At 52.4% G+C, this 15,000-nt stretch overlaps 1 protein-coding gene across 1 annotated transcript in view; it reads left to right on the forward strand.

Moving 5' to 3' along the window:
- The window catches only part of rassf5 (Ras association domain family member 5), a 47,954-nt gene that overhangs the window by 10,665 nt on the left and 22,289 nt on the right, over positions 1–15,000 (forward strand). Inside the window, exon 2 of the mRNA XM_064304432.1 lies at positions 13,465–13,586. Within this exon, the coding sequence (XP_064160502.1) occupies positions 13,465–13,586 (122 nt within the window). The remainder of the gene's footprint in view (positions 1–13,464; positions 13,587–15,000) is intronic.

Here is a 15,000-nt window from a genome sequence, read left to right on the forward strand (position 1 = left end):
AGCAGCTAAAAGTGTTTGGTGGTTTGGTGATGATGTCAGTTTGCTAGCCTTGATGTCCAAAGCCACTGTCTCATCTGTGAGCCTGTCACAGTCGTGTGTGTGTGTGTGTGTGTGTGTGTGTGTGTCTGTGTGTCTGTGTGTCTCTGCACGACTGAAGTACACACAGCATCACGTAATGATCATTTTTATCAGGAGGGTGTGGACTTGCAGTCTGCAGTGGGCTGCAGGCTCTGCTGCTTATTTATAGCAGAAATGGAGAAGATCATTTCCGTTAAATCTCCTCCTCTGCTCTGCGTGAATCACTCTCTCATCGGGGGGAGGGGTGGATTGGGTGGGAGTCCATACAGGGGGTGGGGGGGGGGGGGAGTACAGGTACGTCCCCCCCTCTGCAGAGCGTCCAGCAGCAGGAGGTGCTGAGGTGTCTCAGGGGACCCCCCGTCCTGCGGTGTGTGTGTGGGGCACTGCGGAGGCTGCTGGCTCAAAGCGGGTCGCTGTGCCTTTAAGGATGAGCGGAGCACCGAGCGGCGGCAGCAGCAGCGGCAGCAGCGGCAGGCTGGCGGCTGTGTGGGCTCTGCAGTGCATGGAGCCGACACCGCGCGCGGAAAACCGGGGGGACGGAGCGGGGTGCGCCATAGCCAGCCTGAGCGAGGGGGGAGCCGGGGGGGCGCGTGGGGGGGCGCGGGGTGTCTGAGCGCAGCCCAAAAGCGAGGGCAGGCTGCGATGGTGGGCTCAGAGGAGACTCTGACAGGAGCAGCTCGCACCGCAGCGCGACCGTGCCGCAGCCTCCGCACGCTAGCGCACCGGGACCCGCCGCCGCCGGACCGCCGCGCGGGCATGCCGCCGGCCCCGCGCAGATAGCGCCCGCCGCGCCCCCGCCCGCCGGGATGACGCCCGAGAGGCGGGCGGCGACCGGGACCAGCGCCTGTTTCGGCCAGGTGTCCCGCCGGCTCGGCAGGCTCTTCCGCCGCCTGCCCAAATCCCGCTCCTGGTCCGAGGGCCTGCGCCTCATCCGCCGCTCCAGCAGCACACTGGGGTTCTCAGGTACCGGAGTGTGTGAGTGTGTGTGTGTGTGTGTGTGAGAGAGAGTGTGTGTGTGTGTGTGTGTGTGTGTGTGTGTGTGTGTGTGTGTGTGTGTGTGAGAGCGTGTGTGTATGTGTGTGTGAGTGTGTGTGTGTGTGTGTGAGAGTGTGTGTGTGTGTGTGTGAGTGTGTGAGAGAGAGAGAGTGTGTATGTGTGTGTGTGTGTGTGTGAGTGTGTGTGTGAGTGTGTGAGAGAGAGAGAGTGTGTGTGTGTGTGTGTGTGTGTGTGTGTGTGTGTGTGTGTGTGTGTGTGTGTGTGTGTGTGTGAGTGTGTGTGTGTGTGTGTGTGTGTGTGTGTGTGTGTGTGTGTGTGTGTGTGAGTGTATGTGTGTGAGTGTGAGTGTGTGAGAGAGAGAGAGAGAGTGTGTATGTGTGTGTGTGTGTGTGTGTGAGAGTGTGTGTGTGTGTGTGTGTGTGTGTGTGTGTGTGTGTGTGTGTGAGAGCGTGTGTGTGAGTGTGTGTGTGTATGTGTGTGTGTGTTTGTGTGTGTGTGAGTGTATGTGTGTGTGTGTGAGAGAGAGAGAGTGTGTGTGTGTGCGTGTGTGAGAGTGTGTGTGTTTGTGTGTGTGAGAGCGTGTGTGTATGTATGTGTGTGTGTGTGTGTGAGAGAGATACTTGGCAGTATTATAAAAGGGAGCTTTCTAGCAAACCGTTGCCCTCTCTCTCTCTTTGTCATTGTTTTTCTTGTTCTCTCTACACCTCTTTCTGGATTTCTCTCTCTGTTTGTGCACACGTGCACAGGGACCTACAGACAGAGCCTCAGACAGACAGACAGACAGGCAGAGGGACAGACAGACAGACAGATGTACAGACAGACAGACAGACAGAGGGACAGACAGAGCCTCAGACAGACAGACAGACAGACAGGCAGGCTGGGTAAAGAGCCCTTGCTGGAGCGGTTGGGTAAGCAGAGAGAGCTGCTCACTGCGTCAGCGCGGGAGAACGCGCTCGCGGCTCACATTCCTCCTGATACTGAGGGTGTCTGCAGCGTGCAGTGTGGGGCCGGTGGGTAATCAATACCAGCACAGTCAGCCGGGGGGCTGAGCCGGCTGCTCACTCTGATATCGGGGCGATCCGTTCTGATTTCATGAGCGCAGGGAGGAGCGTGAGGCGGGTTTTCTGAGGGGACGTCAGACGGGGCTGTTTGTGCTCAGAACAGCATCCCTGCTGGGGATTTCAAATGGAATTTCCAAACTGATTTAAGCGTATTTGGTTACAGCGGCAGGGAAAATATGACGCTGTTCTGTATCATAATGAATACAGATTGATGTGCAGCAGGTCTGTTCCACGCGGCAGGCTTGCATTCTCAGCTCAGGAAAGCAGAGTGCTGGCTGCCTCATGGACCTGGACAGCCAGGACGTTCTCTGATCTTGGTAGTCATAATCCTGAAAAGGCACTAAATGAGAAAGGGCTAAATGAGCGATTTCATGTACACCTCGTGATGACTGATGACTTCATGACCGATGACTGTGCTTGGAGCATTCTGACCACAAAAGCACTTTCTCTGGTTTCATATTTCCAAATACTTACATCAACTTTTTTGTTTTTTGGCTGAAAGCAGGAATTGATTTCAAGGTTAATCTGATCTGTCTGATCTAATGATCATTTCAAGGTTGAACTTCAGATGTTTTTTTTTTCCAGAGAACAGCCTGTTTGGTTGTTTACAGTAATAAATTTGAACATGCTAAACATAAACCATGACTAGTTTTTATTAAACCAGATTAGGCCTCGATGTTATTATTCTTGTTCACAGTGAGTTATAAAGTGATCAGGAGTAAAACTGATATTTCTTCGGGCAGAGATTTGGCCACCCCCCGGGCTTATTCAGGGTCCTTTTCCGCAAGCCTGTCATGTGCCCTTCAGAGAGAGGCTGAAATATGCGCCTAATTCCGCTCGTTTATTTTATCCATCCTTGTCTCCTCTGTCCTCGTCTGACCCATCGATCGAGGGCCGTCATCTTTAAGGACGTTCCAATCCGTTAAATGCTCCTTGAAGGAGCTAGGAGACTCCTGAAGGATGCTTGTGCAAGGAAACACGACTGCTCCCTTTGCAGAAGTCTTTTTTTGCAATGAGTGATATGTTAATGATGATCGACCTGTGGCACTACCACTCCACATCCGCCACGTCTGTAACTGACGTGGCTTCAAACTGTCGCTTGACTGAACAAGGACGTTAAATTTGCCTAATGAGCGTTTCTACGTCCTCACATCCTGTCCTTGCATCCTTTCTTTATGTCCTCCGTTGGGTGGAGCTAAGGAACTGAGGGAAGGACGTAAGGAGGTAAAATAAACGATTGGAATGAGCCTTTGGATTCTCTCCACTCACTTGTAAAGTAAATTTGTGTACCCCTAAACTCCATACAGTGGCATACCCCTCTAGGGAAGCTGTCTGTCTCTCTCTTATCAGTAGGGTTCATCTCAGTGGTGTTCAGTTCTGCTGAGCAGACAGAAACACTGAAGACTCGTCAGAGAAATGGACTGGCTGGGCTTTCTAACCGCAGCTTGCTGGTGAGTGGCTGAAGGTCGTTTGAAGGTCATTAACAGGGCTGTGACTGAAACGGTCTGTGACTTGTAGGACCTGTTTTGTTCCAGGCGTGTGTTTGGTGGTAAAGACTGGCGTGCTCTTCAGGACCCTGCGGGATTAACGAGGCTAATTGGGCGGAGTCCTCCTCCTCCTCTCCCGGGTATCAGATGAGATTCACAGGCAGCTCTGAGGCTCCCTGGTGCTCTTATTTTGGCAGGAGGCCGGTGTTTGAGTCACATGACATAGTCTTGCCGCACAAGGAAGAATGTTTCGATGCTTGTGAGGGGGTTTGGATGGGTGGGGGCGGGGGCGGGGCTGAGGGCCAGTGAATTGGTGTATTGGCCAGCATGTGTAAAGAAATGGGTTTATATGTGGTCTGTGACATGTTCAGTGTGCGGTTCTGTGCAGTGATATCCCATCAGGCCACAGTGCTGCCTCGGGGCTGTGTGGTTCTGTGCAGTGATATCCCATCAGGCCACAGTGCTGCCTCGGGACCGTGTGATTCTGTGCAGTGATATCCCATCAGGCCACAGTGCTGCCTCGGGGCCGTGTGGTTCTGTGCAGTGATATCCCATCAGGCCACAGTGCTGCCTCGGGGCTGTGTGGTTCTGTGCAGTGATATCCCATCAGGCCACAGTGCTGCCTCGGGCCGTGTGGTTCTGTGCAGTGATATCCCATCAGGCCACAGTGCTGCCTCGGGACGTGTGGTTCTGTACAGTGATATCCCATCAGGCCACAGTGCTTGACTCGGGGCTGCTGTCGGCTTCTGTGGGTGATATCCATCAGCCCAGGCCGCTGCTCGAGGCGCTGTGGTGTCTCTGTATGTGTAACACATCAGGCCACAGGTGCCGGGCTGTGTGGTCTGTGCAGTGATATCCATCAGGCCACAGTGACTTGCTGGGCTGTTGTTTCTTGCCATGTGATATCAATCAGGCCACAGATGCTGCATGGGGCTTGTTCGGTTCTGTGCAGTGATATCCATCACGGCTCAAGTGTGCCCGGGGGTCTGTGTGCTTCGGTGACGTGGAATCCCATCAGGCCACAGTGCTGCCTCGGGGCTGTGTGGTTCTGTGCAGTGATATCCCATCAGGCCACAGCGCTGCCTCGGGACCGTGTGGTTCTGTGCAGTGATATCCCATAAGGCCACAGTGCTGCCTCGGGGCTGTGTGGTTCTGTGCAGTGATATCCCATCAGGTCACAGCGCTGCCTCGGTACCAGCCAAGCGGGAGCTCATCAGCGGCTCTTTCTTTTGGGCTGGAGAACTTATCATCGCCTCAGGGACCCGCTCTGAATGAGAGCACCAGCTGTGGGTGTCTGCATTGTATTTTTGTAAAACTATCTGCGCAGTAGCCGGTGGGATCAGGCTAATATTGACAAGCCTGCACAGCTCTGATTGGTGTGCCTGTTGTTTCTGAGACCCTTCTGTAGAGAGCTGATAATGACGGCCCAGAATGCCTTGCAGGTGTGTGGCCTTTGTTGCGGGCCGCAGTGTATCACTTTAACGGCGCCTCAAACGGTGGGCTGGTGATCTGAGTGACTCTTGAGACTCGACTGGTCGGGTCTGAGATGTTCTGGGCTCTCGAGACTCGACTGGTCAGGTCTGAGATGTTCTGGGCTCTCAAGACTCGACTGGTCAGGTCTGAGATGTTCTGGGCTCTCAAGACTCGACTGGTCAGGTCTGAGATGTTCTGGGCCCGCTCCTCGCTCCCTGTCACTGGTATTCCATGAGCGATGCTGCTTTTCTGACTCGACCCTCTTCTGTTCACCGTTTCCGTGGAAACGGCCTTTGGCGCCAGGACGGGATGGGAAAGCCAGGATGGAATGGCGGCGGGGGGGGGGGGGTGGAATGTTTGGAGCGTGCGCTTGCCAGGAACCCCAGAGTTCAGCTATTCCGGATGTTTCCTTTCTCATCCCTGTCCTCAGATGGAATTCTAGAAAAATGGCATATTTGTTGGAAACGATTTAGCAATGCTGATAAACGCTGACGCATTGGCTCTGAGATAGAAACACTTAAACGGGAGGTCTTAGAAAACGGGTCACTGACACGTTCAGAGGCTCTCAGGTCGAAGTTCACAAACAGCCCTGTGTTCAGACTTGGTGCCGTGGTGCTTCTGCACGCGAGTACTGCACTTCTGGAACCTTCCCCAAAGCACATCTGGCCACATCTGGCCAGCCAGAGGCAATTATCTCTTACACAAATATGCCTGGAGACTGGGAGAGAAAGGGAGAGAGAGAGATAAATAGAGAGAGGGAGAGAGAGAGAGAAAGAGAGAGAGATAAATAGAGAGAGGGAGAGAGAGAGGGAGAGCGCTGTTCCTTCTGTGGGGTTCCTCTCACCCATGTCCCATCAGTAGACTGTGTGTGATAACCAGCCTGGCTGCTCTATGGTTTATTTACATTGTTAGGCAGGTTCTCCAGTGAAAGAGCCCTAATCTTAAAGTCCTTCAGAAAGACTCTGGCTGTTGGAAAGAGGGAGGGAGGGAAGAGGAGGAAAAAAGAGGAAAGGAAGATGGAAAGATCTCCGGATTCTACCATTGGAAGCAGAAAAAGGTGTTCCAGGGAGGAGGGACAAAACAGGAGAGGATGGAAAAATGGGAGGGAGGGAGAGAAAGAGGGGGATGAGAGAGAGAGAGAGAGCGATGTGAGAGATATAGAGGTTTGAGGGGGGGAGAGAGGGGAGGATGAGGGAGTGATGTTTTGAGGCTGGGCTCGGTGCTCGGGGGGGGGGGGGGGGTTGTGTTGTGTTTCCGCAGCTCCTCAGGGTTTGGTGGCTGCTTTGGGGGGGGGGGGGGCAGAGGCGCACTGTTGACTTAGCGTCCCTCTGTGGGTTTGAGAATGGCAGCTCACAGGCGGGGGGGGGGGGATGATGGGGGGGGCTGTGTGCTGGACCGTCTGAAGCAGGAGGCAAACAGTGCAGAGTCTGTGGTGTGATGTTCACCTTGGGGGGGGGGGGGGTTGCGGGTTCACTGCCAGGTGGCTCAGCTGGAGGGGTGAAAGGTTCAGGCTGAGGTGGGGGGGGGGGGGCTAAAGTGGGGGCTCTATCCCAGCCCTGTCCTGCCCAACCCCACCTTGCCCTCTCTTAATCGCTCACCATCTCGTGTTTTCTTCCTCTGGCTGAATTACTCTCTTTCCTCTGGGATCATTTCCAGTGTTTTTTCTGCATAACTTCCAGTTTAATTGAACCGTTGTGTAAACTTTCTTCTAAAAGGGCGTTTGTGTGGCAGGTCACTTTGGGGAGTCCAGAGAACAGCTCCTCTCTGTGCTTTTAAGCCTGTTGCCCTGGGGCACACAGGGAGGGCATTATCGTCTCCTAATCACCCTCTGCTTGCTCCAATTAGTCAGTTTATGTCTGCAAACATGGCCGTTACCCTAATGGTGTCCATGTGTCGACCAATCGGAACGCAAGCCCAAAAGCACAAACACAGACGCCCTTCACCTTGTGTGAGCACCATCGCGGAGCACACTCAGCGCTGCGGTGGGGGCCACAGAGCACGCTCAGCGCTGCGGTGGGGGCCACAGAGCACGCTCAGCGCTGCGGTGGGGGCCACAGAGCACGCTCAGCGCTGCGGTGGGGGCCACAGAGCACGCTCAGCGCTGCGGTGGGGGCCACAGAGCACGCTCAGCGCTGCGGTGGGGGCCACAGAGCACGCTCAGCGCTGCGGTGGGGGCCACAGAGCACGCTCAGCGCTGCGGTGGGGGCCACAGAGCACGCTCAGCACTGCGGTGGTGGTCAGCTTGTGCCATGTAGAATCAACTGCATTCAACAACCTCTGAGACAAAAAACAGGAAATTTCAGTGCAGAATTCATTGGCCTAAATATGCCCTAGAGGAGCTCACAGAACCCTAAAGGAGCTCACAGAACCCTAAAGGAGCTCACAGAATTCCCTAAAGGAGCTCACAGAACCCTAAAGGAGCTCACAGAACCCTAAAGGAGCTCACAGAGCCCTAAAGGAGCTCACAGAACCCTAAAGGAGCTCACAGAACCCTAAAGGAGCTCACAGAACCCTAAAGGAGCTCACAGAATTCCCTAAAGGAGCTCACAGAACCCTAAAGGAGCTCACAGAACCCTAAAGGAGCTCACAGAACCCTAAAGGAGCTCACAGAACCCTAAAGGAGCTCACAGAACCCTAAAGGAGCTCACAGAATGCCCTAAAGGAGCTCACAGAATGCCCTAAAGGAGCTCACAGAGCCCTACAGGAGCTCACAGAATGCCCTAAAGGAGCTCACAGAACCCTAAAGGATTTCACAGAACCCTGAAGGAGCTCACAGAATGCCCCAGTGACACAGACATCCACATCAGCTTGCATTTCGTGGCAGCACTTGGTCCACACAGTTGAAAGGGCGAGGTCAATTTCCTGACCGTTTCGAGCAAAAACATCTGAGATGATGTCACTGGTGCTGTGTAGAGGAGCTGCGGGTTTGTTCCAGGTCTGTCGCTGTCAGCATCGGGGAGGCCGACAAAGTGCTGACGTGGATGTTGAGCAGAAACCTGAAGCTTTTCTGTGGGTGGGGCATTTGGGGGCGGGGGTTACAGTGGGAGATGTCAAGTGAGATCTTGTCTGAAAAATTCCCTTTTGAATTCTGGTAATTTCTGGGGGAATTCTGGTCCTGCTTCCTCTTCAGTGGTGACTGTGGCTTTGTTCTTGGACATTCTGCTCTTCTGTCCAAAGAGGAACTTACGTTTCTGGCAGCGTCCCTAATGTGTGACCCTGTTTAAAAAGAGGAGGTGCTTCCTGACTTCTTCATTTCAGTAGATGTGTTCACGTGAAATTCGTTCTTCCTGATCGTCATATTGAGAAGTGTAGGAACATCATGTTGGACAAACTGCTGACCTTCCATACTTAAGATTCTTAGTAGATTAAACTTTAATTAACTGATAGAGTTTTACAGGATATTATATAAACGGAGGAGATTATTGAGCAGTTTCCAGAGGATTTTCTGTCTGTGGAAATGTTATTGTTATTCGCTCTCTGTCTTTTAGTCCTGACCGAATTATTGGTTAAATATCAGCGTTACGCTTTGGTTAACCGCTGACTAAGAGCAGGACTGATGATGGATGGTCACATCCTTTCGTCTGTGAAAGAATGAAATGAAAAGCACTTCTCGTTTCAAACCGAAGCCGAATAGGGAGAGATCTCCAGCTTAGCGCAGGGCTTCGGGTGTGAGGGGGCTGGGCCAGGCTTCGGGTGTGAGGGGGCTGGGCCGGGCTTCGGGTGTGAGGGGGCTGGGCCGGGGGTCAGGGGGGGTTCCTTCCTGAAGGGCTGCTGTTCTGCAGGCGTTCCTGGTCTCAAAGGCGGGGGGGGGGGGAGGGGAAGTGACGCTGCTGTCGATGAGTCAGGAGATGAGCAGGGAGGGAGTGAATCAGCTGCTGTAATTCAGGAGATGAGATGGGGGGTGGGGGTGGGGGGGGGGTGAATCAGCTGCTGTACTCGCTGGACTGGGTGGAAGCTCGTACAGTTTGTACAGTCATCCAGGACCGAGTGTCCCTGATGCAGACCATAATGGGAAAGTAAGTTGGCTGCTTTATAGCAAGCCTGTCAGTTGATTTAGTGATGATGCAGTATTTGATATAATAGTTCACATGACACTGCACTGGGAGTTACCTTTAGCCAATGTGCAGATGAAGTGTACGATTCGGGCATCATTAATTATGTTCACGCACCAAACCAGCCTGTGTGCTCTACATCCAGATCAATACTGATGTGTTTGATTAACGTTCTTCTGCATGCAGGTGAAATGATTTGGCTGAACAGAGTTCTGACTTTGGCTTTATTCTTTGTGTGCGCCCAGGCTGTTTGTAAAGCCTGCAAGCCCAGGCTGTTTGAAAAGCCTGCCAGCCCAGGCTGTTTGAAAAGCCTGCCAGCCCAGGCTGTTTGAAAAGCCTGCCAGCCCAGGCTGTTTGAAAAGCCTGCCAGCCCAGGCTGTTTGTAAAGCCTGCAAGCCCAGGCTGTTTGTAAAGCCTGCCAGCCCAGGCTGTTTGAAAAGCCTGCCAGCCCAGGCTGTTTGTAAAGCCTGCCAGCCCAGGCTGTTTGAAAAGCCTGCCAGCCCAGGCTGTTTGTAAAGCCTGCAAGCCCAGGCTGTTTGTAAAGCCTGCCAGCCCAGGCTGTTTGAAAAGCCTGCCAGCCCAGGCTGTTTGAAAAGCCTGCCAGCCCAGGCTGTCCCTTCCAGGCTCTCAGTGCTTAAGGGAGTGAGGTGGATCAATCGTTGATAGGAATGTGAAGTGACTGGATATTAGGACAGGAGCTTCCAGGGATTTTCAGAGGGCTACGGTGAGTTTCCGTCCTGTAGACGGACGAGATGTTCTTACAGGGCTACGGCCTGTCTGTGGCTACGGCCTGTCTGTGGCTACGGCCTGTCTGTGGCTACGGCATGTCTGTGGCTACGGCCTGTCTGTGGCTACGGCCTGTACGCTTCCGTCTGCCCATAGATTTTCCATCTGGAAAGATCGCTGAATATAAGAACCGCTCGACACATTACGGTCTGCAACGCGGTAAACGCAGTGTGTGTCACAAGGACCCTGCTGCTGGTCCTGTAGCTGCCCCCCCACCCTGTGACACCCCCCCCATGTTATCTCATTCAGAGCCTCAGGCTGGCAGAGTTGAGGCTGAGAGAGCGCGTGTTCTGGGTTTTTAGCGTGTTCTGGGTTTTTAGCGTGTTCTGGGTTTTTAGCGTGTTCTGGGTTTTTAGCGTGTACTGACTTAAAAGTGCAGTCGGAATGTGGCTCTGATGTCTAATCCAGTTCATGCAGTGTGTTCCGTTTAACCCGGTTTAACCCGGTTTAACCTGGTTTAACCCGGTTTAACCGCTCCCTCTGTTCACGGATTTCCTGGAACCCGACGCAGTAGCTTGGGTGTGGTTTAACACACCTGTGGTGAGTCGCACCCGCACTGTGTAATGATCCTGCTCCTGGGAGTGAGATGACATTTTGCTGAGCACGGTGTTAGATTAGTAATGTGCGTGTTGGAACTGAAAGGACAGTACTGGGCAGAGTGGATAATTGGACTGGCTGGGGTCGGGGGTCAGTGCCCCCCCCCCCCCCCTCGGTCCCTGGGGGCTCCAGGAGTACCGCCGCTCGAACCCATGTGCAGAGCACTGCAGCAGGCTGCCCTTCCTATTAGGGCCAGCATTCTGGGTTGCCATGGTGCACAGGGGCGAGGAGGGCACAGGGTGGAGAAGCACTTCCCACTTTTCCCAAACCCATTTCCTTCTGTTTGCTTTGGACTCCCCCTCAGCGCTGACTGTCCTCACGCCAGGGCGCCGCCCTACAGGCGGCAGGGAGAAACACAGCCCTGCCCTCCCCACTGCTCTGTCACCAAGGGCACCCTGGGATTAGACACGATTAACTGTCTGAATCCCCGACTGACCGTCTGGAAAACCGACTGGCCGTTTATTTCACTGGTGTCACTGTTTCTCTACACTTTTCAGTGGACATGTCAATTTAGAGCTTTAAATGAATATGAAATGTTCTCAAAGTCTAAATGTATTTTGAAGTGTGTGTTCAGTGTGAGGTCCGTGGCCCTGGAACTGAGGTTTTATGGAGGCCTTGTACATCTGAACCCAACGCTGGCTGTGTTTTTTAATCTCACAGATACTCTCTGCATTTTAAAATGAGACCTCTGGACTCTGTCAGTGCCTGCAGCAAAATGTCACATCGACCCCCCCCCCCCCCCTTCTCCCTCCCCCCTGAGTGACTACATGAGAAACCGGGATGGAAATGTGGGGGGTAGGGGGGTGGGGGTCGAATCTATTGATCCTGAACGGTTTGAGGTACATTGGCATTCGAGCCCCATGGAGTGAAGTGTGAAATCTCACTCTTTTATGAATACCTGTCACGCTGTTTTCTGTTGTAGCCATGGAAACCTCAGTGAGTGAAACCTTGGTTACGCAGCCCCCCCCCCCCCCCCCCCGCATAAGGAATGAGTGCGAAGGACGGAGAAAGATTGAGCCAATGGGAACACCAGGTTAAAAGCTTCAGCCAGTGGGAACAGCAGGTTAAAAGCTTCAGCCAGTGGGAACAGCAGGTTAAAAGCTTCAGCCAGTGGGAACAGCAGGTTAAAAGCTTCAGCCAGTGGGAACAGCAGGTTAAAAGCTTCAGCCAGTGGGAACAGCAGGTTAAAAGCTTTAAGTTTTAAGTATCTTTCAGGCCAGCAAATTTTCAGAATTTCTTAAACATCTGATAAAATGATTCCACTTATTGCTGACAGTTTAGTAACTGCCCACACTCCTCTTCACAATCCTTCAATTCCCCGTTTGTTTACTGGGTATCAGGATTGCAGCACCACCTACTGGTCAGGTTTCCTCATTACATCTGCAGAAACAAATGTGCTGTGTCAGCTAAATGGTGGATTGTTTTAATAACCTTTAACCCGTGACTTTTTGAATATTTGAACAACCAGCCCGTATCAGTCTCTTTAACCCTGACATACTTCTCAGACTTTGGACCAGCGAGGGCGGTCTGCTGATGCACTGAGGCTGTTTCTGTCACTGTGGAAGCTGCTTGTTTTGTACTTCCCATGCTGTTTGGTGAATTAGAGAGGTTGAAGTGGGACGGAGACCTCTGAAGAGCTCTTTGCTGTGTTTTTATTCTTATTCCGGAAAGGACCACTAGGTGGTGCCAGGTTCTGAGAGATGGATTCAGCCCCTTCTGTCCAAGTGTTGAACACAGTCGAAAAGTCCCCTGGTCTGCAGTACCTCAGGCAGAGGGTCCCCTGGTCTGCAGGGTTTATGTGTCATTGTGAAATACAGGCTTGTGCTCTTTTATTCAGTCCGCTTTCAGACACAGGGAGATGAATCCTAAAGGGGAAATGGTGTCTCATTAATGCTTTGTGTTACAAATATGCACACTCACACACACACACACCACCACACACACACTCACACACACACACACACATACGCACATGCACATGCACACACACGCACACACACACTCACACTCACACACACACACACACACACACACACGCACACACACTCACACTCACACACACACACACACACACACACACACTCACACACACACACACACACACACACACATGCACACGCACACTCACACACACACTCACACACACACACACTCACACACACACACACACACTCACATACACACACACACACACACACACTCACACACACAGTTATTTGATGTCTGTTGTTATTTTCAGCTGTAGTTGGCCACCCCTGCCTGCTGCCACTATGAAGGGAGCATGTTGCCATTGGCTGCATACCTGTGTTTTTGATGTGACCTTCTCTTGCATGAATCTTGTGATCTGCCAGCAATTTCTACTGAATTTTTTTTGGCTACTGCCATTTTGTATAACGCTTTACTGAAGTGGTTTTATTCTGTTCCCTGATTTATGCTCTGTGTGTGGTTCCTAGGCCCTGATTGGTGGTCTGCGTGTGGTTCTTGGGCCATGATTGGTGGTCTGCGTGTGGTTCCTAGGCCCTGATTGGTGGTCTGTGTGTGGTTCTTGGGCCCTGATTGGTGGTCTGCGTGTGATTGCTGGGCTCTGATTGGTGGTCTGCGTGTGGTTCCTGGGCCCTGATTGGTGGTCTGCGTGTGATTCCTGGGCTCTGATTGGTGGTCTGCGTGTGGTTCCTGGGCCATGATTGGTGGTCTGCGTGTGATTGCTGGGCCCTGATTGGTGGTCTGCGTGTGATTGCTGGGCCCTGATTGGTGGTCTGCGTGTGATTGTTGGGCTCTGATTGGTGGTCTGCGTGTGGTTCCTGGGCCCTGATTGGTGGTCTGCGTGTGATTCCTGGGCTCTGATTGGTGGTCTGCGTGTGGTTCCTGGGCCATGATTGGCGCTCTGCGCGTGGTTCCTCGGCCCTGATTGGTGCTCTGTGTCCCCTCCCCCAGACTGCAGCTACACGTGTCATCTGGAGTGTGAGCAGCTCGTGCGGCTGGACTGTAACCAGAGCAACCGACACTCGGAGGGGTCCTCGTCCCCGAGCAGCTCGAACCCTGCACCCCAGGACCAGGTAAGAGGGGTGACCCCGCTTCAGCCCATCAGTGGGCCCACGAGCCGTACATGGAGGTAAAAACAGAGCAGTAAAGCTGACTCTCCATCTGTAAGCGTGTGGCCACGGACACAATAGCACCAGCCCACTCAGGCCAATAAAACAGATATTTTCTGCAAGTTAATTACTGTGAAGACATCAATCCGCATGACACATCCGCTGCAAGACCTCGAACGCAGCAGAGTGCGTTATATCACTGGGCTGGTATTTAAAGCCTGGAATTTAAGAGTGGAGAAAACATGACCTCGCATTTCAAGGGAATAAAAAGTTTGCTCGTTTTCTTTGGGCTTTTTTATTGATTCATATATTTTCCAGGCGCCAGCGTCTTTGCACTTTAAAGGTCTTTTTATGCATATTGAGTGTGGGTTATGACACCAAGCTTTATAAGGGAAGAAAGGGAAAACAGACGGACAGAAGTTTAAAAACAGTTTCCACTGAGACCGTTTTAATCTCTGGCACATTTAAAAGGTTATAATCCACTCGCAGGGTCTCAAAGTCTCCGTCCACACTAACGGTTTCTGCTACCTCTGCTGTTTTTGTGAAGCTTTGCTCTGATAAGTATAATTATTCTCTCTGTTCCTTTAAAGGTCAAAAACAAATATGTTATTAAAAGAGATGCGTGTTCTCTGAGAACATCACTGAAATCTGGCCCAGTTAGGCATGCGCAGTGCTCTCATTGGAGTGACCGGGTGTCTTTAGCATCAGTGACCGTAGCGTCTCTCCCTGTTCCCTCACGCTCCTGCATTAGCGCTAGCATTAGCATTAGCGTTAGCATTAGCAGTGGCAGTATTGTGCTCAGATGCAACAGATTTGAAGACACTCCCACAAATCGACTTCTTCACCCAAGCGCTCGTTCATTTTTATTCATATCGTTATTTATTTACTCACCTTTTCTTCCACTGGCTGGACTCACATGCGCATCTAGTTAGTGTCTGCCCATGTTCAGTAACGTTCAGCAGCTTGGCTGCCCATGTTCAGTAACGTTCAGCAGCTCAGCTGCCCATGTTCAGTAATGTTCAGCAGCTCAGCTGCCCATGTTCAGTAATGTTCAGCAGCTCAGCTGCCCATGTTCAGTGATGTTCAGCAGCTCAGCTGCCCATGTTCAGTAATGTTCAGCAGCTCAGCTGCCCATGTTCAGTAATGTTCAGCAGCTCGGCTGCCCATGTTCAGTAACGTTCAGCAGCTCGGCTGCCCATGTTCAGTAATGTTCAGCAGCTCAGCTGCCCATGTTCAGTAATGTTCAGCAGCTCAGCTGCCCATGTTCAGTGATGTTCAGCAGCTCAGCTGCCCATGTTCAGTAACGTTCAGCAGCTCAGCTGCCCATGCCAGTGATGTTCAGCAGCTCAGCTGCCCATGTTCAGTGATGTTCAGCAGC

This window comes from Anguilla rostrata, chromosome 13 (assembly GCF_018555375.3).
Source record: "Anguilla rostrata isolate EN2019 chromosome 13, ASM1855537v3, whole genome shotgun sequence".
Lineage (NCBI taxonomy): Eukaryota > Metazoa > Chordata > Actinopteri > Anguilliformes > Anguillidae > Anguilla > Anguilla rostrata.